A 27,281-nucleotide genomic window follows, 5' to 3' on the forward strand; every position below is an offset into this window, starting at 1 on the left:
TAAGTAGCGCTTTCGATAGCGTACCTCAACTTGTAACTACACGCTTGATTCGGCTCATATTCTAGGTGGTAAATTCAATCGGGGTACAGATCGTCAAACCATGATTTTGGAAGTACTTCTAACTGTTATGTGGGTGCTCGGCCTGACAGCTCTAGTACGGTAAGTGCACGGACCTTAAAGAATCGACTCGGCAGAGGGCAGCCCGTGGGTCTAGTCAATCAACGCGTGCGAAACCCAGAAGTGTGTAGAAATGCTGAATGAATAGTAACTGTGTCAGTAACATGGTTTAGGGTGAAATATTTATGTTATCCCTCCAAAGACGGAGCATCTAGCAACCGAACAGCAAAAAATAAAGTAATCAGTGAGACACGAGTCTACTATTGTGTGTATGATAGAAATGATAGCATACATAATGGTTCCTAAAAAATGTCGAGGATGGAAAGATATTATCTTTCGAGGTATCGTTTCTCTGTGTACGCAAATGCGGCTCGTGCGAGATAAAGCGAACAGAACCGTAGCAGTGTTCGAGAGTCGCTCACGATTAAGAATTCCATTAGCGTACCGTACTAAAAACCCTCAATATTCTATTTCACGTGCGCACTATGTTTACAGTGCTGTATTGCTCCGCGACGTCACCGCGATGTTCCCGCAACCGTTCCCTCGCGAGCTGCAGCTTGTCTCAGTGGGGTCCGTCACTGGCTAGGAGAGCGAAATATCCGTCACCTCCAGCGCCTAGAATTCGGTGTTGCTATACGTTGGAACATGGTGACGTGACCCGGTTCCACGGATGAGGATTATGCTCTTTGAATTGCATTATTTCGTGTTAAAGACGCTCGCTAGTAACAAAATATTTATATATTTGGATATCGTGAGCTACGTTCTTTCATTGGGCATAATAATTGGAGAATGTTCGTCAACCTGTTTTGTGCCCTTTCATATTCATTGCGTACCAGGCACAGGCATGAAACCTCCAGAGGAGCTGACACTGTGATGTTGATCCGTTGGTCCAACCCTTTAAAGTCAACACTAGAAATTGCATTTCACTACGACAGTGAGATGTAGTCATAAATGAGGTTGAGGTGGCGTCGTCTGGTAAGTTTTAGCCGTGGCGTTCAAGTCCTCCCCCAGAATCGTACCTTTTGTATAGTACATTTCGGAAGGGGAAACGAGGAAATTCTCCTTCGTAATGTGGAGTCCCCATTGTCACCTAGATATAGACACCTCCCGAGTATTTTTCTTTTTCTTTTTTTATGTCTGGCTACGCGATTGCGCTGTGAGGTTTACTTGACTTCTCTTGGTATAGGACGGCAGCAGCAGCTTCCAAACGGACTTCACAGTGAACTGGCTGTTTGGTCAATATCGTTCCCCGCACACTAAGAATTATTTTTACTGCGCCTTTTTACCCCTCGCTGTGAGTGTGGCGTAACCTGTGTTACACAGAGGAGTTAGCGTGAAATTACCAGTAGTTCATTTTGATTATTGTTTAGCAACATTGGATAAATCCCAATCCCAATGTCGTCAGAATCTTACCTGACATTTTATCTGATGTATTCATGCCTTTATTTTCCCTATGCGACGCCGTATCGCAAATTTTAGTGAAATATGTTTCGTGAAAGAAGTTTAGTGAAATATGATGCCACAATGTTCACAATCTGACATCCCTCTGGTAACACTGCTTTTCCAAGGTTGCTTTCCGTTTCCCTACACATCACTGCTGGCTCTCTTCCAGCATGGGAAGGATAAGGGGATGGTGAATGCGCTGTTGCTAGGAGATATGCACCGGACGTTACCTACTCTTGGAGAATCTGAAAGTGTCATGTTTTGCAGGCTGTTTCGAAAGCGGAAGCGCATAATGTCCACTTCACATTTTGCGTATGAGTTCTTGTTGTGAAGGTGGCTCATAATCGATAGAAGAGACAGGGCGCTGTAATTTGTTGTGTCGTCTCTTCATCCCTGTCTCGGGTTCACCTCCTTGGTGGCTCATAATGCGCAAAAAAAGTACATATTTATTTTTAGTCCATGTTGACGCTTCAAGAAGCAGATGCATGTAACTTATAACAGATACCACATAACCATTTCTGAAGAGTGTTTTATGTTTCTCCTCCTCGTCAAAGTTCAATAACTCGATCAGCAGCTTTTTCGGTAGGGCGCAGTCGGGGCCGAAACTGTCGTCAGAACGTACCGTGATATCGCTAAGGTGAAGTTAACCAAGCTGACCTCGTGATTATCATGCGATTGAGTTAAATTTGGGAGACCACTGGTATAAATCTTGTACTGAGTACCGCATATCTTACACATACGACGCGACTAACACGTGGTGCATTCCACGCCAAGTGATCTACCGATGTTGACCATGCCGATTTTCACCTTAAAAATCAGAATTCATTGTGATGGTATACAGATACCAAATCCTAAATATGAGCCTCAAATACCGGCGCGTTCCGACGCTAGAGTGCTCCGAAGTTAGGGCTGCAAGCAAGAACCATACTCCTTAGAGGCGGTGTGCAGCGCCTATAGGGGCGCTGCTGCTCGTCCACCTGTCGGAGGAACTAGGCAAATGCTTTGGGAGACATAGGACGCTAGCAGACGACGTTGTGCCTGTTTGTATTGATGTTTCCTGCAGGCGTTCTCGTAGGACTGTCTCATATTAGATATAGTGTGTCCAGTTTTGGAGCAAGCGCAAGGGTAAAACGTGTGTAATTTGTAGCACATGACGCACGTGTCGTCGTTGCCATGCAGGCAAACGGCCTCAATAGCTTGACATGCAGCGGGTTGCAGGTCTGCAGCAAATAGGAACCTGAAACCGTTGGTTTAGACTCATAAATTCTCTTTCATACACTACGGCAGATTGTGTTAATGTCACTCGTTAATTGAGCTAATGCGATTAACTGAGCTAGAAAAATAGAAAAAAGGTCACTCCACAACGGCGTAACTTCAGGCGAAGGCGAAGTGCAACGTGCGCTTACTCAAGCGACAATTCTCATATGTAAAATTCCAGCAGATGCAATGCAAAAATTGCAGTGTTCCGATTGCGTTAGTACATCACGATTACAAGACGATGGACTAAAAAATGCAATACAGTATTTACTTTGTTAACTTTCAACTAGGCAAATTAGATCGATTTACGCATGCCGACCTTAACCTTTTTATTGGGGCCTTTTCACCAAACTTCTCATTGCGTATTGCTAGCTTTCCTGAGGGCTAGCTATCTAAAGGTACTAGATTCGACGACTTTTTTTTTTTTCGGGTAACTAGTCCAGTAGCATATCTTACGATTTTTATTGTGAATTACTAAACGTGGGCCTGGTTCCCCGAGTCATAAGTAAATATGCCAATTGCCGAAAGAAGAAAATCGCAAAATCCTTTTCATTTTACCACTTTTGATTGCGCACACTTTTCAAACCAGTTATCCCGAAATGTCCACCACGATGTCGAATACTCGTTCCTTAACAAGAAAGAGAGTAAAAAAAAGAAGAAAAAAAAACAAGTGCAAACCGTATTTATAGGTCGCAGCTGCCATTCATGCTAAGAGTACTTTTTCCAAGGGAGGAGTATTCCGGGGCGTTGGGTGCTCGAACGGCCGCTGACTTACAGAGAAATAATGCATCCATTTCCAGCGCGTCATTACGTGTGACGAGAAGCATCCAGACTCTTTTTCCATAAAACACAGCGATGAACGAGCACGGTAGCCGGATCACTCCTTGTGTATTCGCTTATATCTGTCAATGCAGTCGCTCCGTACGACCCCCAGCTCGTTTGTGGCTGTCCCCACATGGCTTGCCTCACGTTACCTTATATGTGTTTTATTCTGTGCAAGAGAAGATCTGACTGAAACAAGGCTGAAATTTTTGAAATGCGTTATGTCGACAATGCCAAGAACGAATTATGTACTGTATGCTACATTCGCTACAGCAAGAACAGTCCCTTTCCATCAAGGAATATTGTTTTTAGTGAGAATGACGTCAACTTTGCAGTAACCTGACATCAGGAGACCGCAGCAAACAAATAAGTTATTGTGCCAGGTGCTGTGAGGGCATTTGTGTATCTCGAAGGAGGATCGTAGCATCCCTCTCATATGCATTTTTCACAACTCACACTGCTCAAAGCGCAACTTTCGCACAAGTGCCAATCGCGAACAACTGAGAAGGTCAGAACACTAACAACAACAGATAAATTAATGTTGATGATTGGGAAATTCGCCACATGAGGTGCGGTCCACTACCCTAAAGCACAATGGACAGGATGAGATGTGTGCTGATTGTGATATGATGAACGATGCTGAATAGGAGTTGGTAGTCAGTGGAGCCAGTGAGAATACGTCAAAAGAACGCTAGGCGAAAACACAACACACAAAAAAGCACACACAACACACAGGTAAACAGGCACATCATAGGGTGAGACCAGTGTCCCGGACCAAAATCCGGAAGCACTCAAGAGATTGACGATGGTCGAACTACTTAGACCAGATCGACCAGGCCGAGGCCGGTTGCCAACGTGAATGGTGCGGCCGCGATCGATTGCAGGCGACACTGCAGAGCTGCTCTTGGGAGGTGTATAGATGCCAGTCGAGACGCACATGCTTGGTATCCGCCAAAACACACAGCAAAAGCAGAGCATAGAGTCGGAGCGGCCGATCAGATGCTTGAAATAGGGGATGAAGGCAACCCTGAGACGAAGTCTGTGTACCAGCGATGCAAAATTGCGAGGCACACGAGAGGGCATGGCGAAGCAAAGGTCATGGTCCACTTCACGCATCAGAATTCTTGATGGAACGTCAGGGGACCATTGCGCATGTGCCAGATGCCTCACCACATTCACCGAGGAAGGTTCACTGTAACATTTGGGGAAGGTAATCCGCACGCTTGATCGGGAATGGCACGCAGCTGCTGCAGCCCCGTCGGCGTCTTCATTGCCACGAATCCCGCAGTGTGCAGGAACCCACTGGAAGTAGACAGAGTGCCCGATCATCTGAAGACCGCTTAGTTCCGCCAGTATTTCCGCCAGTATCCAACCACTGGCGCCAGTGATCCACGAAAATCCATCTTCGCTATATACTGAAGAGCTGCCTTGGAGTCACAGGATATCACCCAGCCTGGGATAGCCTCTGATATCGGCGCATGGAATGTGCTTGAGGGAGAACAAAATGGCATGCAACTCTACAGACATGTGTGAGGTGCGGTGCGGGAGACGGTATGCGTGACACGATGTCACAGTCGGAATTGTAAAGGCAGCGGTGGAGCAGTAGTAAGCTGGTCGACCCATCTGTGAATACTGCAGTGTGCGAAGGGTTGCGACGCTGCATCCTGTCTAGCGTAAGTTGTTTGAACACGGGTGCTGCAACGTGATCCTTCTTGTTCTTGAGCCCCGGAATGGTAGTAGAGATTGAAGGCATCGAAACAAACCACGAAGGGAACCTGGGGACGATTGATCTACCGACAAAGACCGGTAGCAACGGCTTTACAGCAGAGATGCAGCGAGAAATGTTCCTCTGCCTTCGCCTTTTGAATTTCGAAACCAACGGACGGCATTCCACGCGAGGCGTACATAACGGCGCACGCTTTCTCTGAGACGTAAGACCGTAAGACCTCTACTGGCAACTCTCGGGCCTCTGCCAACACCATGCGCGTTTCAGCGGCGCGGGGTACACCGAGGCAGATCCTCAAACTTCTGGCCAACGTACACCTACGTCTCTGTTCAGAAGTTCTTGAGATGCCGCATGAGACTGGTAGGCTGTAGAGAACGGTTCGCCAAACTAATGCCTCATGAATGGATATAAGCGATTCCTGATGAATCCCTCATGTCGTGTATCTCTTTCTTGCCCGGCATTGTGCCTGTATCGCCTAGACTGTGCTAGACGGAAAATGAAAAATACCGCAAAATTAGTCTCGACGGGATCGGGTCCTCCAGTATTTGCAGGTTGGGAAAATGCACTGGGTGAAAAAACTGAGAAGAGAAACGCCGCGAAATCCCAGATATTTAAATCCGGACTAGATGACAAACGATACATACATGGCCTAACAAAAAAAAAAAAAAAAAAAAAAAACGATTGAGTAATGAAGACACAATTTGATAGAGATAAGCAAACGTAATCGAACAAAAATAATCGAAGGACTGCAGGAATAATGTGGTTTGTCCAACGCCTACAACAGTAATGTAACTATGGATGATCACCTACCCATGTCGCAATTTACTTCTCTTCCAGATGGCGAAAGAAGAAGTTCAGCGTTTTCAAAGAAATGGGAGTGGATGGTCCAGAACCCAACCTCATCTGGGGAAACATACTTGAATACGACGGAAAGGTAAGCGCGTTTACTAATGCAATATCCACTTCCGTAGAGAGGCAGACGAGCGAAAAAGAGGGGGAGCGCGAGGTTACAGAGAGCAATTATGGCATTTGTTGCTGAAAGCTGCTGTCGTTTGGTACATCCCACTTGTTCCCAATGTGCCCCTGCGCAAGTTCCACATACGGGGTGGGGTCTCGTACAGAAGCTTCCAGTGTATCATTTGATAGCATAAAGCCTTCGAGACGACGAGCAACGGAGGTTGAGGATAGCACCATCCGCGAACGTGTCGACGCTACCTCGCGGAATGTCAACTGAAAGTGTGTGTGTATGGGTGGGGGTGGGGGATATGCTTAATGCAAAGAAAAAGGGAAAGGAAAAGGGCCTTGCCTGAACTATAATGCGAAAGCCACGCGCTTGATTCTGTTCCCGTATGCACAACGCATTCCCTTATCGCTGGACTCGCCTTTCCGTATATGACCGGCATACCGGGAATAAATATGAGTTCCTATTATACCGATACATACAATCAATCCGGTATCAAAAACAAATGCAGAAAAGTATCCAATAAAACGCGATAAGTTTGTGCAACTAACAACAGTAGAAAGTTATGTTATTGTTGAGGCAATTAGTAACACCTGGATAATTTACAATACACTAGCCAGTGCAAGTAGTTCATTGTCACACGGAGCGGTAGTACATTCGCGCCAAGACCAATGCAAAACCAATTTCTAAGTGGCGCGATGACCTTAATGATTTCGTCGAAAACCGTTTATAATGAACCGTCTATAAAGCCCGATCTTGAGGCCTCAGATGAGATGGGGCGTCGGAACCGGCAACCACCCACAAAAGAGGAGCTCCTCAACCGGAAGCGGCGCACGGCGACGGGACAAGACCAAGTCTGTGTGTCGCTTCAATGCATCGTTCTGGCCCATGAGAGAAACTCGTATCCTCAACCCAATTTGAAACACGACGGTAACAAGGCCGGCAATAATGCAAAAACGTTCAAGAGCGTCGCATCGGTGGTGCCGGCATAATTGTGTCCTTGTATTTATAGTGAGGAGCGTCGTGAGCTGCGATGAGACTATCTGGCATCGTAACAAATTCTGTATTCTTTATGTACGTGACGTCATGAGTGACGTCACGATGCTTCGCATATCGTAGCGAACCAGCGAAATGGTTTCTGCTACATTTTTTTCTCGCGCACTTTCGCAGGTTTCGGTTTTTCGTGCAATAAACTCCGTAAGTTATCGCAAACTCTAACGGGGTGCGAGGACCATTCATGTGTGCGAGGAGGTGGCATGTGGCAGGGAAGATGAACAATGTAAATTCAACAAATATTTCACGTGAACCCGCAAGTGTATATCTCGTTATGCAACTGCATTTTGTTTTGCTTTGCGGCAAAAAGCGACGACATCCGCTTCAGGAAAGGTGCTCACATCATTAGTCATTTTAACGCAGAATAAGTCTTTCGACTGAGTCCCATCACTACTGTCCCACCCGCACCTTCATCTCCAGAAGGAACTGCGTATTCTAAGTGGACACAATTGATGTACGGAACTTCCGAATTAGGGATGATTTACTCACATCTCCATATTTTTATATCACAATCAATCAATCAGGGGTGACTTTCTTTTCAGTAACCTAATTGTAGTACCGTGAAAAAACGAACCAGTGTTGCACATACGTGTCCGCAAACAGTCCTTCAGGAAGGTATTTCCTATACGTCTATCGAGCAGAGTTCGAGGTAACTCGCTACAAGTAACTCGTTACTGTAACTAAGTTCCTTTTTTTTTTTGTAACTTGTAACTTAACTCGGTACTTTTGCGCCGTATCAACTTTCAGAGGAACTCGTTCCTTTTTTAGGTAACTTTGTAACTCTCTTTTCACTCACGTCCACATAATTCCGTGCTTTCTCTCCGGTTCCTTCATGGCATTTTTTGCCATAAAACGTGATATTCGATCAATGACAGTATTTTCTTCAGGAAGTAAGAACCGCTGCCATTGAAATGAAGCTGAACCATTGTGCGCCCACAGCGTTCGAATAGACCTCTACCAGAGAAACGCCGTCATGACATTGGCAGATAGACTGAAACCGAAACAAATCGGAAGTAGAGGGCTGGGTTCCACGAACGGGCACTTGTTCGCTGCCTCCCATTGAACGAAAAGCAGGATCGGGGGTCGCGTCCCTTTAAGGGACCATATCGTAATCCCCTCAAGACTGCGGCTTTCGGGTGCGACCTTGTTCACCTCTAGCTTCGAGCGTAGGTCAACTCTACCGAATTTGTGGCGCTGTCGAACACTATGACGTCATTTGTTTACAAACAGTGAGAGGTCTATTGTTGTACATAAACGAAAACGATCTAAGCGTGTTGCACTCATTCGCAGGCAACTCAAGGTCTAACTCAACTGCTACGCGCGCTGCACCTGCGTAATGCTATTTTGTGTCCTAAGTAACTTGGAAGTAACTCGTTCCTTTTTTTAAGTAACTCAGCAACTGCGAGTTACATTTCAGACTGAAGAACTTCGTTATTAACTTAGTTACATTTTGCACACAGTAACTTAAGTTGTAACGAGTTCTTTTTGACGGGTAACTTCTCAATGTATGCTATCGAGTAACGTGCTGTAACATGTAGCATATTCGGCCCGTTTGTTCATCACACTTCTTTATCTTTCAGAAACGAGTGCCAGCACTGACGGAATGGGGAAAGAAGTACGGCGATGTATTTGGGTACGTCTCGCGCCATGCAATTGGCTGCCCCAGGACATTTTCTAACTGACCATACATAAGAAATGGTTCTTGGTATCGGGCATTGTTGCGTTGCGTGAAATGAAACGTCGTTGTGTTGTGCGTCATTTCTCTGTTCACCCAATTAGGACACAACCGGGATGGCCGGTATTCTAGTATTAGCTTCCTTTACAAACTACACGGCAGTACTAGCAGCCAACTACTTGGACATTTCTGGCAGCTCAGAGCCCTCGTCACGCATTTTCATTCCTATTACTGCTAAGCGAATGTAGCTTCCTTTTATTCAGCCTTTTTTCTATAGTACACATTTAGCCCACACTTCTCTTTCATTCTCTCTGTGTGTGTATATATATATATATAGATTGGAAGCTTAGGAGGGCGGTTGACCACGAGAATGAAATAAGCAGGAAAAATCAGAAGACTACAAAGAGCTTACAGGAAAACACAAAGGGGAGTTTATTAACACATATAGGGATAGGGGTCGACGTTTCGGCAGTCAGCGCTGCCTTCGACGGGACTGTCGTCCCGTCGAAGGCAGCGCTGACTGCCGAAACGTCGACCCCTATCCCTATATGTGTTAATAAACTCCCCTTTGTGTTTTCCTGTAAGCTCTTTGTAGTCTTCTGATTTTTCCTGCTTATATATATATATATATACACTGACTATATATACTTCTGACGCCATCCACTCAAACGTTGCCTGCCTGCGTACTGCTGATGAGGTCCAAGAAGGCCGAAACAGCTGTCCAGTACTGGCATGGCGATGTTTGAGTTACAGACATATGCTATACGTGCAGCCAAAGAGCTCCGGCTATTTTTTACTAGTATACCTCACTGGCTTTGCACTGGGCTTTCAGTGAGGGAGTTATCTCACCCTGACGGGAGGAATCACGTGTTACGTGACCTTCTGACGCCATCCACTCAAACGTTGCCTGCCTGCGTACTGCTGATGAGGTCCAAGAAGGCCGAAACAGCTGTCCAGTACTGGCATGGCGATGTTTGAGTTACAGACATATGCTATACGTGCAGCCAAAGAGATCCGGCTATTTTTTTACTAGTATATATATATATATATATCTTGAAAAGTTGGAGTTGGATCGGACGGCTACGTAATTATAGTTGAAATAAATGGGAGACAGAAGACGAAAGTAGGGGAAGTAACAAAAAAGGGGTTTATTAAAACTTAAAAATCATAAAAGTTAGGGAGGATGTCTACGTTACGGCGGAAGCTCCGCCTTCTTCGGGACAAAAGAGCTAAATGTGGCCACGAGGCTGATAAGGGGCTTGAGAATGACGTGATCGGTTGGGGGAAATTCCCGCCACCTGGCGGTTGTCAATTGGGGAAATTCCAGAGCGTTTCTGTGTCAGGTCCAGGAGTGGGGTCATCGTCCTTGTGGGTCAGTGGGGTTTATTAAAAAGGGGTTTATTAAAACTTAAAAACTATAAAAGCTAGGGAGGATGTCTACGTTACGGCGGAAGCTCCGCCTTCTTCGGGACAAAAGGTCCTTTTGTCCTTTTTCCAAATATCCTTTTGTCCCGAAGAAGGCGGAGCTTCCGCCGTAACGTAGACATCCTCCCTAACTTTTAGAATTTTTAAGTTTTAATAAACCCCTTTTTTGTTACTGCCCCTACTTTCGTCTTCTGTCTCCCATTTATTTCAACTATATATATATATATATATATAATAGGAAAAAAATAGCCGGAGCTCTTTGGCTGCACGTATAGCATATGTCTGTAACTCAAACATCGCCATGCCAGTACTGGACAGCTGTTTCGGCCTTCTTGGACCTCATCAGCAGTACGCAGGCAAGCAACGTTTGAGTGGATGGCATCAGAAGGTCACGTAACACGTGATTCCTCCTGTCCTGTACTGTCCTGTCCAGTACTGGCATGGCGATGTTTGAGTTACAGATATATATATATATATATATATAAAGAGGGGGGAAAGCCATTAAAAAAATAGGTAAGAGATGCTAGACGTGTTTGAAATTCAAACTTACAGTTAAGATGGCTTCTACGGCTGCACGTAGAGAAACAGATACTCAACAGATACTCAAACACGGCGAAACACGTGTCCTCTGGTGCTGTCGCATCGTTCAATGAGTATCTGTTTCTCTACGTGCAGCCGTAGAAGCCATCTTAACTGTAAGTTTGAATTTCAAACACGTCTAGCATCTTTTACCTATTTTTTTAATGGCTTTTCCCCCCTGTTTATAATTCACTGGCTTGCACTGTGGCACTGAGGAGTGCTCGGTCACCCTCCCAGGTGTATATCGCTCGCTGAGTGACCCCTGGTTTGCCAATCCCGAACGATGCGCAGCTACCCAGGGCCGACGAGCCGCAAACACGGCGAAACACGTGTCCTCTGGTGCTGTCGCATCGTTCCATGAGTATCTGTTTTCTCTACGTGCAGCCGTAGAAGCCATCTTAACTGTAAGTTTGAATTTCAAACACGTCTAGCATCTTTTACCTATTTTTTTAATTGCTTTTCCCCCCTCTTTATAATTCACTGGCTTGCACTGTGGCATTGAGGAGTGCTCGGTCACCCTCCCAGGTGTATATCGCTCGCTGAATGACCCCTGGTTTGCCAATCCCGAACGATGCGCAGCTACCCAGGGCCGACGAGCCGCAAACACGGCGAAACACGTGTCCTCTGGTGCTGTCGCATCGTTCAATGAGTATCTATATATATATATATAAAGATATATATCTTGAAAAGTTGGAGTTGGATCGGACGGCTACGTAATTATAGTTGAAATAAATGGGAGACAGAAGACGAAAGTAGGGAAAGTAACAAAAAAAAAGGGGTTTATTAAAACTTATATATATATATATATATTATACATTGGAGCACCAATACCAGCGGGAAATCCGACAAGTCAATTGTAAGCGTGCTCGATATTTCAGCTCTCCTTGAGATGCGTGTGCTGTTCTTCCGTCCGCTTAGAGTGAATAGTGCAATTAGTGACCGACATTTCATAACCATTGGGAAAAGACCCGAGAAGGGGCCCACTTAACAACAGCATATGCGTGCTGTGTGGTCATTTATGCCCTTCTGTTTACACATCATAGTGCCCATGACCAACATAAGCGTTTTCTCGTTTGCTGTAGGTTCTACAACGGGGACATTCCCACGTTGGTGGTAAAAGATTTAAATTTGCAGCAGCGCATCTTTATCAGCGACTTCACAGACTACACATACCGTGGCGTAAGTATCCGAGCTTATAGTGATTGTTGCTGGATGAGGAACCAAAAAAGGAGGATTTTTCTTTCGTAAAGTTTTGAGTGCTACAGAATAATGACAAAATGAGGTAATTCTCACCCCAGCAACCTAGACCCTCCTGAGCTTCATTGATTGTGAACAGTACGTGAACGCATACCACCATTGCCTGGTCGAACAAAACATGCCGTTACAATTATTTACTCCCCATGATTTCGACCGCGAAACTATGTACAAATGTATGAGAAGGTATTCATAATTACAGTCTACCATGCGAACGGATGAGCAACATCCCTACTTGGGGACGAGTCTCTTGCACACGAGAGGCATCCATTGGAAGAAGAATCGCGTATGTACAAGCCAGGGAATGACAACTTACAAGTTCAAGCAGGTAAGTCTCAAAGCCAAATATGCCTGTGTCGATCGCGTAACGAAATTGAAAATAAAAAAATATATTATGTGCTTCCGAGGATATAGGCAGGCAACCGCGAAATGAACGTCAGGATCTCCAACGGGACGAACAATATGCGTCACTTTCGTGGTCTGCTACCGCGGCGCGCGACGCTCACCAGGGGTTCAGAGCACTCCGCGGCAGAATTTTATATCGCAATAATGGCGGCATTTGAACGACCTAACTTAGAACTCTTTCGAATTCCGCATTTTTTGGTACACACCGCAATATGAGATAAACAGCTTTGCCGCTTTTCGCTCAGGACTGTCGTCCTTTAAAAGTCAGTCCTACCACCGTTTAAGTGTACTCGGCTTTCAATTTAAAGGAGCAGGACATTTCGTATAGCACCTTGGTCTAGCTAATACTAATAAATGCATTTTGCTCGTATATTTTTTTTCTTTACCTACCCCAAACGATGCACTTTCTGGTGATGCTGAGAAAACCGTCTACGATAACGTTTTTCGTGTCCTCTTAATCTTCCGAAAATAACCGCCCTTATACATGGTGTTCCACATAGCGTGTCAAATCGTATTCATCTTCATCTTTAATCAAAAAAGACTAACTGTATTAGTCTAAATACCTGAAGATCACAGGGTCAATGCTATATCGGGGGTGCTCTTCCCACGAATTCCAGGCACGTTTATAAATTTGACGTCTGGAGAAATTGAAATGTCTCGATGAAGCCCAAAAACCTTGCAGAGCCAACCTCGCGTTCTTGTTTCTTTTCTCTCTGTCTTTATTTATTTATTTTTTCCCAAAGGCAGAAGCGCGTGTCACTTTTACGATCATTCCATTGCAACATACACTCCTTGTTCAAGTGATAATAGCTGACAAACAACGCGAGAACCGTCGTTTCACAGCCCGCAAATGGCCGGCCGCGCTCAGGTCTCCGAAACAAGCGATGCGCGGGGGGGTCACGGAAATGCCTTTAATATTTGTCCAGTTTTTTCTGTGCTTCTGCTGATAAGGGCAACATGGTAGAACGTAAAGTTATCTTTTTTTATTCCGAGTCAGCGCCGCGAAGCAAGCGACGTGCTATGAGCGACGCTATGAGCTACGTACAGACGTGGACAGCTGGAGAGTAGGCAGCAGGAAGGAATGGGGACGGGGGATTAGCATGCCTCCTGGGACGACTTCAGGAGGAACTGCGATGACATTAATCTGGAAAGACTGCCGGAAAACCCCAGACAGCGCAGCAGGCGAGGAGATTCGAACCCGCGTCATCACCCAATCTCGGCGTCGAAAGCGGCCATCTCAATCACTATGCCACGGGAACTGTTGTAAAGTTACGTATCTGAAACAGCAGTGAGAAAGAAACAGGAAGACCACCGTTTTCTTTCACTGCATCTTGCATGGACCTGACGCGGAACCAAGCTCGGCCGACACTTTGCGCGCCTGGAAACGACGGCTCTCGTAATGTTTTTTTTTAGCTATTACCATTGCAGTAAGGAATCTATTTCACAATCGAATGGGATAAGTCTGACATTCGTCTTAAGTTTCTAGAAAAGCAAAAAAAAAAAACATTGGGATGACTGGAAAATTGCGGAGTTCAATTCAGAAACTTCAAATTTCGTGCGACCAAAATTGATCAAACAGCTCGTGTGTCACGTCAAAAGCTAGCTGAAGATAAACACCTCCATAATGTAAGGTAATACATTATGGATACATATATAATACATATGTAATACATTATTAATACACCTCATAATGTAAAAACCCCGAGACTAGGGAACACGAAGGGACAGTTCCCTAGTCTCGGGGTTTCTACATTATGCATCATCTTCACCAGCTCGCTTGCTTGCTAGCCATTTTTTCATTGTCACCTCCATTCAGTCCATCATTTTCAGAGAAGTAGATTCTAGAGTGCGATTTTTAAACACGTTAGGTGATACACCTTGTATATTAAAAAGAAAGAAAAGGGGAGCCCACGGAAACAACTAAACGACACGGACAGCCCAAACTAGCAACTTGGCTGAGGTCGTCCGTGTCGTGTATTGTTTTTTGTGCTCTCCACTTTTTGGAACATTGACCCATAACAACACGCCCGTCTTTCAACTCTCCGTGCACCCTGTACGTGTCGGGGTGTATCTTAGGTATATTCAGGGATCGTTGCCCTTTGCACCTGATCCTCGTTTCCTAAGGGAGTGGAAACATAGGTACATACAGAATCTTCGACTCGTAGTCTGTCGGAACGTACCAAAAATGTGGATGTGGTAGTACCGTGGATGCTTAGTCTCAGTAGATTATCAGTACCCATGAAGAGGAGACGACGCCTTTCGTGTTTTTCTTCTTTTCTTTTTCGTAGCCATAACTGCCAACTCCACTCGTGACCGTATTTTCGTAACGAGCATGGATCTAAACAATCTTCGCCGTCACTATCCTGCTGAGACACAAATGAAAAAATATCGTGCGAAGGCTTTCAGTTCCAACTGTATTTCATCCTACGTTGCATGGTAACTCTCCTAAACCTGCTTCTGAAGGGAGAAAAAAAAAAACGAGGAACAAGGACTGCTGAAATTGCTGCTCCCGTGTTAGCCACAGGCCCGTACACCACTGGAGGCTTGCTTTCACGTCTAACGAGCTAACGAGGGGCGGGGTACTCGGCGGGAAGGGCACGTGATAAAACACGTGTACGGTGCTTTTCGCGCGATACCTGAAGGGCACAGCATACGTCACACGCAGTGTGTCACGTGCCTGTCACCCATAGAAATTTTCAAAGAAGCAGCACGGCGAACACCTGCTTTACACGGGACTCTAGCAGGTCATACTTACGGCTGCGTTTATGAAGTATCATGCGCAATTTGAGTCTTGCATTCGGTCAACGAAACGATCTCCTGGACTAGAGTTGCGGATATAACGAGTCAAATCAGATTTAAATCAAATCCATGTTTTTCGGAACACCGCAAATCAAACCCAAATAAAGTCAAAATTTAAACTTGAGCTGACAAATCAAATCATTTTAAAATCTGGATTCTTGCGGTTGCGGTACGACTTCTGCGGTGGCATCAAGTTGACCATAAGTAAGCCACTATGAAAAAAGGCGACCAACATTCACATTCCTGTTCCTGGGACAGCCCCGCGTCTGCCTTTGGTAGCGCAGTGTGCCGTCTGAAGGGTGTTGTCCCACCCCCCACATCCCCCGTATCGTATGCTCCCCCAACGTGGGCTCTCAGCCGACCTCTCATATGCACATTCATCCATGGTCTGGGGAAAAAAGCGACACGCCCGCGGCTGTAGCACATCAACTTGCCCTGGAACACCTAGCCTCGCTGCAACATGGAAGGCATACCATCTATACTGATGGGTCTGTGATACCTGGTGGAGCAACTGCAGCCTTTTATGTGCCCTATGAAGATTTTGAGAAAGCGTCCAAGCTCCCCAACGAGACGTCCTCCACGGAAGCAGAGCTATTCGCCATCAATATGGCCCTTCAGCACATCTCGTCCTCCCCACCTGCAGAGTGGACAATCCTCATCGACAGCAAGATAGCCCCGGAGATCCTGAATTCTCACGACACCAAAATCATCAGCGACCTCCAAACGGCTATCACCACCCCATGCGACTCTGTTTACGCCTCTGGCCACGGTGTGCGGCTACAGTGGGTTCCCAGCCACATAGGCCTCAGTGGGAACGCACGAGCAGACGCCGCCGCGGGGCGTGCCCATCAAGACGTCGGCCCGCCATCAGTATACCACTCACATCGTCCGCCTGCCTTATAAAGATCCGCCAGTGGTGTGCCTCCGAAACGCGCCGCTCAGCCGAAGACTCTGTACGCGCCAATGCGTACATCCAGTCCATTGACCATGCAATGCAATTCACCCCATCCCAGCAGCTCGTCCGCGCAGAAGAAGCGCTGCTCCATCGGCTCCGACTCAACGTTGCATATACGCCGCAATACTTGTGCAGGGTCGGGAAGCGTCGCTCAGCTAGCGGCGCTACCTGTGGCGCCGTAGCAGACGTCGAGCACCTCCTACTCACCTGCTCGGGCTACTCTGCAGCCCGCGCTGTCCTCGCCGATCGCCTTTAACGCCTGGGACACGGTTCGCTCTCACTGGCCGTGCTTCTCGGCCCCGTCGCACGCCAACAGCAGGGAGTCGTTACAAGGGCTCTGCTGCAATACCTACAGGACACCCAGCTGATGGTTACGCTGTAACCTGAGAACCGCGGCCCTGGGTGCTCGCGGCCCTGAGTGCTCGCCTCCACTGCGACTAAGCCGACATTTTTTTTTCTCCACCAGGGCGTATAGCAAGCCGACATAGGTCTGGCTGACCTCTCCCTGCGTGGACGCCACCTCCTGTTCATTAAACTTATATACCCCCCCCCCCTGTTCCTGGACACAATGACATCGTACGACTGGTTCTCATGGGCACATTTCGGGACTTATTTTAGCTATCTCTGGGACACCAGAACGGGACATCAGTCGCAGTTCAGAACCAACAAAAGAGACAAAATTCGTGTATGGTTGTCATTTTCTCGAACGTACATTGCCTCAGCTCAGCGAACCAATGGTGCGCTTTCTCCAGTGCGTTCCATTTCTGCGAAATCATGGAAAGCTGGGATACCGTTGTTAATTAGACGTCGAACTGCCCATGTGATTATGTGTGAGAGTATTGCGTGACGTTCCCTTAGTGCTCGGAAGGGATGTCTTCCTTCTGGAAGGAAAGATGTCTATTGTCCTCAGAGATGGTCTGTCTGAGAGGACGGTCACCTCTTAAGCTTGAAGCAGTGTACAGACAGTGTCCGTGGACTGCTTCACGCCAACAAAAAATCACGGGATTTCTTTTTGAACGAAACGGAACTTTCGGCGGGCCATTGGGAACCGAGATGGCGGGACGCATGGCAAGCCATCTCAAATCCAAACATTTTTTAAACCTTCTGGTCATTAACAGTTGCATTGCGTCATGTGTAAACATGCGTGAAATGCAATTCAGCCAAATGTCTCGTAAAAACGTAATTATAGAGACGGCCTCAGATACGACTGACAAAGAATATGCCTGCCCGGCAACGTCAAATTTCGCAGCAGTCAAAATCCAACCATTTCCCTTAAGGAGCTTGACCAAATACATATTCAATTCCGTCGGAACAAACGTGATTCAATCCAAATCCATTCACCTGCCAAAATTGTGATTCAATCCAAATCCATTCACCTGCCAAAATTGTGATTCAATACAAATCCAAATCATCTGTCAAAATGTGATACAATCCAAATCCCCGCCACATTTTCCTCGTAAATCAAATCCCAAATCAAATCCACGAGCCCTTTGATGGATTAAATCCGGATTTAAATCAAATCCCCGGATTTAAATCCGCAACACTGTCCTGGAATCAGCCGGCATTGAAAATCTCGTCTCATTAGCCGATCATGTATTATTAGTCAAGGTATAAAGTTCCTGCGACAGAGCACAGTAATTTCCGATGAAAATATTGATGACGCAGGTATTTTTCTACACAGATGTGGCCTCATTTTCAAAACGTGGCTGACGAATTCATTGAGATATTGAGCCATAAAGCGGACACCGGAGAGGAGGTTCATATGGAGAAGCCCTTCCAAGCCTTGGCTATGGACTACGCGGGGCAGGCCGCTTTCGGAGTTCACCACTCCTTTCAGCGGGACATGGACAACCCTTTCTTACAACGAGCCGCAGAGGTCTTTCCAGGAGTAATGAGAGGACTTTTTCACAACATAGCACGTAAGTCATCTTACTAGTTAAGAATACTAAATCCTTCTCGTGTAAGCCCATCCTCATGAAACACTGAGAGTCATTTTGGCTTTATATTTTCAGACTGCACTACGACTTTAGGAACCATTATGACACCCTTGCTGTGGCTACACTCGATGCTGGGAACATTTACGTATTACGTCTTCGACAAACACGTATATCAGGTTGTGGACCAGCGTAAAAAGGGCAATGTGAGTAATGCTCACTAAAAGCGTTTCTTAAGGAGTGAAACCCCATTGGACGGACGCTAAAGTGCGAAAATTTCTCCTCACGGCATGAAGGATGTCGTTATTTTCGCACCAACGCGAGAGGAACAGGACGAATCGGTTGCGTCGTTCGCGATTTCTGAGAGAGCTCTCCTTCTCCCTCTCCTTCTCAAGAAGCGCGACAATGCGGACAGGTCTCGGATTGGTTTCCTGAAATGATCTCCAGCCATGATTGGACAGATCTATCCTTTGAGGAGAGACCAATGAGAGCCCGCTCCGCATCGACGGCTTTCTTAAGAAAGAGAGGAAGAAGCAAAGCGTGGAATGCCGTTTCTTTCGCTCATAAATCACTGACTAAGCAATGGGTGAATCCCGTTCCTTTTTGTTCTGCCAATAAATCCCCCCCTTCCTTCCTTTTGTGTTGGTTCAGTGCACGTCGCATGTCGGGTGCCCGTCGTAACTGGTTGAGTCACTGGAGCTAATTAGATTTATACGCATTTTAACTTGTCCTGGTTAAGAACTTGTTAATAACCTCGTACTTGTCTTATCATATGAGTTTGAGGATCTGGGCTTGGTTGTAATGATTAATGACTAAAAGCGGTAAAACCTTTACAGTGCAAAAAACCTATTCCGTGCTGTGTTCGTCCCCTTCGTTTCGTCTGTTTTTAGTACGCACTGTGAAGGTTTTACAGCGTGCACTGAGTTATGGTACCTCAATTGTTGCGATGCAACGCCTCATCCCATCGTCATTCATGTAGTTGTTGTTTTACAGCTTTCAATCATTTGTTCATCACTTTTCTGAAATACGTAAATAAAACCGCTATTCATGTGCCCGTATTTGTGTGTAGTGAGCGTGTCACAGCACATTATATCGTACGAACCTCATGATTGTGACTTGTTCACTCCCCCTGTGTGGCCTGTATAATGTAGCTAAACAATTTCGAAAAGAGCCTGCCATATAAAAGTCACCAATAATTTAGCAGAAGTTATAATCCCATGTTTTCACAGCTGAAGTTCACATAAGTTTGAAACTTTCAGTCTCCATATTTTTTTTTTTTCGCTTTCGTTCGCATATTTCATGCATTGCACTTGGCACAAGGTCGGAGGGGCACTCCACTTGACGTTTTATGAGACTCTTATTTAGTGCGTTTTGTTACAGCTGAAACGAAGTGACTTACTGCAAAGTATTCTGGATGCCGAAGTACCACAGGAGAAGCTGAGCTCTGGAGAGCTCAACAACAACGGTATGCGCACCGCTATGCTATCCACAGCTTGCCTCATAAACCCACGTGCATCTACGTGCGCTCAAACCAGAGACTTGGTGACATTGCTTTTGAAACGATAGCCATGCGCTCACCGGTTGAACGTGTACAGCGCGTCTGACACTGCTCCCTTGCAGTTGCGCGGTGAACGCTACAAGTTATGTTTTGCTTGTGTATTCGCTGGCTGAAGTGGTGTTCATTACAGATACGAGTAGTAGACGCGGAGGGCACTGTGTAGCTGGATCAAATGCAACACTTGGCGCTGTTCCATAAGACAACAAATAATCGAACTTAAAATACCGATGACTGTTTTGTGTTGCCTCAAAGATTTTTATTAAGACGTCAAAATTATCAAACGCCAACCTAAGGAAGCACAGAAAGGTGTGGCTGCTTTCATTATATCGAAGACCCATGTGATTTTGACGTATCAAAACTATTCAGAAACATCTTTAACCACCCATTGTGATATCAAGATATCAATTAATTGTACAAAAGTCAAGCACTATAATGTGCATATTATTAGCGTGTAACTAAAAAGGTAACCCGTTATTTTTCCGAGTTAATGTAGCTACTTCAAGTTTATTTTCGTAGTTAGTAACTTCGTTCGTAACTTAGTTACATTTTGTACACATAACTTTTTGTCGAGTAACTTCCGAATCTCTGGACGTAACAAGCATTCGGAGAAACCGAGCGATTAAAGCAAGCTCGACCAAGCGCCGCCGACGCTTTGCCACGATCGCTCAGTGTGCACTGGGCGACTTCATACAGGTCTGTGTGGACATTTGTCTCAACACGCGTGCCGATACAATGAAGAGCAGAGCCAGTCCGTCATCCAGAACGTATTGGCACTCACACTTCTGTTCAGAAGCTTTGATATCAACGGCTGCAGCAGGACCGCCGATATTTAACAAACAACAAAGAGAACTGTGGATCTACTCTGAAAATAACACACAAGGACTCTTAGTGAATGGTTTCCTCGTTTTGCAGAAATACGTTTTTTTATGAGAAATTTGCTAGACGCAAATGTCGTCTGCATTACTTGCCCCCTCAAGCTCGCTCTTCTCTTCCAACCATTTTTCCCCAGATGTCAAGAAGGATCCAAAGATGATATCCGCGGACGATGTCGCAGTGAATGCCACCATTCTACTTGTCGCCGCGTAAGTCAAGTAGCCTATTTATCTTACACCTCTTGGGTCATACTTCTTCATAGATTGACACACAACAACAACAACAACAACAGCATAGATGAATGGGTGATGATGATGATGTGGGACGTTTCCCTGCGTTGAGTGCAGGACCCTACCCCATCCCAAAAAGGTTGATATGAAAGGATGACGAGGGAAGGAGATCCCTACGCGATTGACACACGCGACTACCAGCACATTGGAAGAATAGTTCCAAGTTGGTGACGATTGTTCGAGAACCAGAATTAAGTTCTACCACTGCTCTGTTCTAGCGTTCCGGTTGTCCTTCTACGCTCGTCGCGTGATGGTCGATTCCTTTAATCTCGATATTCGCTTACACCCGTTCGAATCTAGAGGGACCGAGCAGGAAGAACACAGGCAAGACAACACCAGCGCACTCAGTGCTGGACAGCACGATATTCTACCGGGGGTGTGACATTCCAGTCAGAACATCATGGGGGGGGGGGATATATATTTATTCAAAGGAAAGGCATGCCAGAACATCATGCTATCCTGTTAGACACGCCATTTTGCAGTAAAATATGATGTCATTTTTTTGTCATTAACTTCGTTGACACACTGTGGAACACCGCACCGCATGGGCAGTCAGCGTGTAAGGTTCAGAGAGCTAGGCTCCAGTATAGCGACACTCTGAGAGCTGTTTCGATGCGACATGTGTATCCACAACTTCCCACACTATCCTTGAAGGATCCAATGTGTTCTTTTCTACGTAAGTGTGCCTTTCGTAATGTGAAGGAAAATAAAATGTCTGAAGCACATGTGCGGAAGGGCGTTTTAGTAATCGTAGGTGACTAAACATTGCAGCTTCGGGACAACCTCGACAACCCTGAGTTATTTGATCTACGTTATGGCGAAGTACCCGGACATACAGGAAAAGATGAAGGAAGAAGTTGAAGCAGCCCTGAGAAAGTCGGTATGTAATTGCTAACCGATATGTGACCACTTTGTCAGTCCATTGAGTGGACAACCAGCAGTAATACCCCTATGACTGCTCACGATACGTTCCGTGTCTGTCGCTGCGGAAAGTTCCGCAACATTTGTAACGTAGTTGCTAAAACTACGAACATTTCGCAGTGAGACCCATTTTCTGAGCTGAGGTATTGATCAAGAGAAGAACTAAAGTAATCGAAACTACTAAGGGCTCAAACAATACGGAAAGCGGAAAGTATTGATGGTCTGCGATAACGGGATAATGCGAGAGACGGGAAAGGAAACAGGTCCGACCAAACTTGAGTGTGCTATTGCCTTACTGCTCCATGGTCTTATTTCTACTGATGCGTCAAAAGGCTGCAAAATATAAAATTTGATTTGATTTGAAGTAAAAATAAAATGGAGATTTGGGCTTCACTGGTGTGAGGCCAGCAACTCCATATCACTTGCACCAGTTATATTGGTGACTCAAGGCGTGCACCTTGAGTCTAGTGACGTACCACGGCCTTTTACAAATAGTGCGTCGTGGCTAGCATATGCACCACGAAACCTCAAATGAACTTTTACAAAGATCAATGCACAATACGTTGGACATAAATTTTTTTTTGTTGTGTCGCAAAAAGTTCGATCACCGTTTGCATTTGTTCATACTGCTTATTAACAGTTGACGTGTTCTGCAGGGTGAGCTAGATTACAACACAGTCATGGGCTTGACGTACGTCAACCAGGTCATGCAAGAAACTCTCCGCATGTACCCTCCTGTAATCATGTAAGTGTTGACTCCCTCCTCAGCGCAGATGAAAAAGACAATCACGAAAGGCGACCTAAACGATGCAATATGTAGTTTGGGACTGCGGTATAGGGGATGTCCAGAAAAATGACTTCGCGGCCAACAGGGTGTGCTCTCAATGACAATTGACTTTAAAGGACTTCCTGATTTGACTTTCGTGAAAATAATGAATAAGCTAAGGGAGCTACGCATATCGACTCGGAGTATGCCTTCACCTCATGGTGCTTCTTAAGAGATTCGACCCCTCGTCTGTCCCCACCTCTTTGCATCAGACAAGATAACACAGAATACTTCAACAGACACTACAACATGACAACACACTTTACTTTGATGATGATTGGGGTGTTTCATCGCCACTTTGCCACACTGCTGACGGTGACTTAGTTGACGACCATCACAGTGAGGACCGAAACCTACGTTATCTACAAAGGTTAGGAGTGCTGTTAGGGCAGAGCGTTTGTATCTGTCCATGGAATAATAAATTTTGTCATAGTGCGAGAGTTTAGCTGATTTAGGGACACTATCAGTGTGGACCTAATGACCCAACTCAATGACAAAAGTGCTTGGTCCATAGTCAAGTCCAGCCCTCCAACGCTCTACCCTAAAATCACTACTAACCCTTTTGGACAAAGTAGAATTTGGGTCCTCATTGTAATGTTCATCAACTAAATTATCGCGATCCCTGCCGAGGCAACGGAAGACAGAACCATCATGCTGCAACGCTGCTTCCAAGTTCCAACTGCCACTCTCGCTGTTCGAATTTGAATTGAAATCCGCTCGCCGCACCGTGGCGCCCTCATAGCTATTGCATCTGCATTGCATCAGCCTCTGCATTACATGCACTTACAATAAATTTTTTTCACAGTTTGGTTACAAAAGAAAGAAGGAAAGAAATATAGCTCATTGGGAGTAATTTTACCGGAAAAAGCCGATAAAACTCAACGCTCCGCTTAAGTGTCCAGACGGCATTGCTATCGGTATACCTGTAGGGTGCCTTAATACTAGCTCCCTCTACACAGAAGGAGTTAGTATTGAGTCACCCTATATATATGCATCCGGTCGCCGTCTGCTTCATTGGATTGATGGCATGCTAAATTACCTTTTCCTTTTCTTTTTTTTAACTAGTCTGTCATTTTTGGAATGCGTCTTTTGGCATTTTGTTAGTACTTTGTAACTGATGATGTTCACATTTAGATGAGAATATGAGCACGAATTGAGGCAGCATATATTTTATCGCAGACGTAGCTGGATGAAAAGCAATAAAAAGATCCAAGTAATAGACCAGACAAACCCAAAAGGGTATATGGCAAGGGTATATGGACTCTTGCGATGAACCAGCCCACTCTCCAAAGTCAAAATAAAGTTGTTGTTGTCTTCCCCCATGAGATCTCAAAGGGGGAAGCTGCCCAGTTTGGGATCTCAAGTGGATTAATTGTCCATTCTGGGAACAAAGTGGTACATGTGAGACTCCAGCTGGAACTCTGGAACCGTCCGAGGCCAGAGCAGTACCACTGATTTCACCAAAGTGGAACCAGCCACCACACTACGGAATTTAGCTGAGATCACACACATTCAACAGGAACTATTCTGGGACTAGTTCAGATTTTCACCTTGGTTTGATATATTATGAGTGTTCTAGGAACACTCGCGTTATTTGGCTTACCATGACCAACTATTCAAGCACGTTTGGGTTTAAACGCTAAGGGATTCATACGGTAGATTCATACTCAAGAGGATGCATGGATGCATACAGGGATGACAGACACATGTTTCGTGACGCGATTGACTTTCATGATGTCCATACGGTGCATCGGAAAGTGGCCAGTGCAATATGTGACGTTGGCGCCGGTGCATGCGAATTCAAACTGGTAGAGATATCGACAAAACTTTACGGAACACCGAGGTGGCGTATATATCTTCATCGGAGCGACATCCTTGCAGAATATGGGGGCAGATATACTTACAGACAGGTGAATGGGAATTCTACTCACCTCTGGATAAGTGTGTCCACTTCCGTTCGCTGCCAGGTTGTCGCTCCGGTCACAATATACGGCGCTACGGTGTTCCGTAAACTTTTGTCGGGACCTGTATAGTTACCAGCTCCATTGTTAAAGTGGTTAGTGGACCGTAGAATCGTGCTTGTTTCCCAAAGCGGAAGATCGTTTCGCCGTTTAAGCCAACGCTCTATTTTAGTTTCACCACGCGGGAGGCGGAGACGGACAAAGAAGTGAATGGCCTCAAGATACCTGCAGGGACTACTATCATGGCCCCCACATACCAAGTACACATGGACGAAAAATATTGGCCCGAACCGGAGAAATTCGACCCGGATAGGTGAGAAAGAGGTCTCCGCTCTCTTGACCTGCATGCATGCACCCACTACGGACATGGACAGAGCTGTACTTCCAGAAGTCGATCTTCCACGAACATTAGATTCAACATTGTGTTGCGTGTCAACGATTTCTTCTTACTTGCTCTGCCATATGGAAGTGCGTGCGCACTGTGCGATATGCCGCGAAAATTAGATGCGTCCTGGTACACGATTATTGATGCTGATGGCTGGATTATGTAGGGCTCGCACAACTGATTCCTAGTCTCTACTATTACATTTCCTTGATGATGACGTCGTTTCAGTTAAAGTTGCTAAGTTCAAGTAGTAATATATCATTGGAGACGCTCGTACGCATTGAAAAAAGAAAAAGAAATGTCCAATGATATGCTGGACACCCTTGTTGGTGTAGAGTGACTATTTGGTAAATGTTGAACAATTTTATGACTTGAGTATCAAAAGTGATCAAACGACGAAAGCACGCAGTTACCAATGGTGGTGGTGATAATGGTGAGGATGACAACAGCCTCCCGTTGTTGATGTCGTAGATTAATTCCAATGATGACAGCGTTGCGTACGTATATGGGGTCCAATGACCCAGCTCGGGGCAATACAGCCGAAGGAAGCAGCACTTGACAGTGATTTTTCTTCTTTTTCTTTTCAGGTTTAGCCCTGAGAACATGAAAACTCAGCATCCGCTGGCATATCAGCCTTTTGGAATGGGACCAAGAAACTGCGCTGGCATGCGACTTGCCATCGTGGAAATCTTGTATACAGCCGCCAGAATGGTGCTTGAATACCGTGTGGAGCTAGGGGAAAAGCAACAGGTACATTGATACAACAGGCTCACATTGATCAAAAGTGTACGCATTGCCCCGTTAACCCTTTCCCTCCAGAACGTTCTTGAGAATCGTTTTATCTTCTCGTCCCCTCTATGCTCTAGTTTTTATTAGCTAGATGCCACTCTCGTTGTAGCCATTCATCGTCGACGGTTAGTTATTTCGCGAAAAATGAACGGTCCAAAGCATACGAATAAACTGCGCTGACACGGAGGGGGAGATGTTTATGAGAAAAGAAAACTAACAGGAAAAACGGAAAGGTCAGTCAAACGGTGTGTCGACTCGCGAGACTGTATTCCCCGAGAATATAACTAGAAAATAAAGTGCCAGAGACTAACTAAATAAAACAAACTAGAAATAAACTGATACATTAACAAAAGGCGGGAGAGGGAGGAGAGGGAGGTAAAAAAAAGGAAGAAAAAGAAGATGAAAAAGGAGAGAGGAATATGCGTGAAGAGAGAGGCATGAAGGCGAGGTGAGAGTGTGACAATGACGAATGAGGTGACATAAGACTTGACAAGCTGAGAGGGTTTTTTAAGCAAAGCATGCGTGAATAACCAAGGCGTTACGCACCGCAGATAGTTTTAGTAGGCAGTAAAGGACTCAACGGAAACGATTTAATAACGGGAGGTGTCGACCCAAATATCTAGCAAAAAGACGCCATCCACTTCAAAGGAATATGGCGACTGGCTTATGTTTTCGAAACCGTTATGGTGAACGCATTCTGTTCTACTAAAGTTCGCTATTATTTCCCGTAGCAACACAATTTTCCGTGACAGCATTTCCAACAAAATTTAATATCTGACTTGACCTCTACCGATTCAATTACATAAAGTATCGATTATAAGGATATCATTTGGTTCGAGTGCAACCTTGCCTTTGCGTGGTTTTAAGTAGCGTTGTTCTGTTCCACCCTAATAACCACGAACTATGCGTGGCATGTTAGCTTTTTCTATTGCGGAGATATCCATTTTATTTTTCCTTAAAATCAAATCAAATTTATTGCGTCATCTTCAATCAGGGAGAAATGCATCTGGATTTCTACGCTATGGTGTCAAGACCGGACAAAGGGCCCTGGATAAAGTTCTTCAAGAGGAAAACAGAAAGCTCCGTATCTGCGTGACGAAAAGTTCGTTTCTCCAAAGCACCGTTACGGTGTGTGATTCCATGTAATCGAAGGCGACAACTACCAACTGGTACAGAATCACCATAAACACACCCAGCGGGTAAATCGTTATTCGAATGTATGATAGATCCACGTGTATATTTCATATAATAAAGAATCTTGACTAACAACATT

The 27,281-nt window shown here is 45.4% G+C and overlaps 1 protein-coding gene across 1 annotated transcript; it reads left to right on the forward strand.

Moving 5' to 3' along the window:
* On the forward strand, positions 1 to 27,279 carry LOC135388450 (cytochrome P450 3A2-like). The gene is made up of 14 exons (XM_064618021.1): positions 1 to 159; positions 6,203 to 6,299; positions 8,960 to 9,012; positions 12,141 to 12,237; positions 12,515 to 12,640; positions 18,153 to 18,390; positions 18,484 to 18,611; positions 19,786 to 19,870; positions 20,973 to 21,045; positions 21,898 to 22,006; positions 22,704 to 22,792; positions 25,007 to 25,147; positions 25,807 to 25,969; positions 27,003 to 27,279. The coding sequence occupies exons 1-14, from the start codon at positions 101 to 103 to the stop codon at positions 27,102 to 27,104; spliced, it is 1,560 nt and encodes a 519-aa protein (XP_064474091.1). The 5' UTR covers positions 1 to 100; the 3' UTR covers positions 27,105 to 27,279.
* The last annotated feature ends 2 nt before the right edge of the window (positions 27,280 to 27,281 follow it).

This window comes from Ornithodoros turicata, chromosome 3 (assembly GCF_037126465.1).
Source record: "Ornithodoros turicata isolate Travis chromosome 3, ASM3712646v1, whole genome shotgun sequence".
NCBI classification, from domain to species: domain Eukaryota; kingdom Metazoa; phylum Arthropoda; class Arachnida; order Ixodida; family Argasidae; genus Ornithodoros; species Ornithodoros turicata.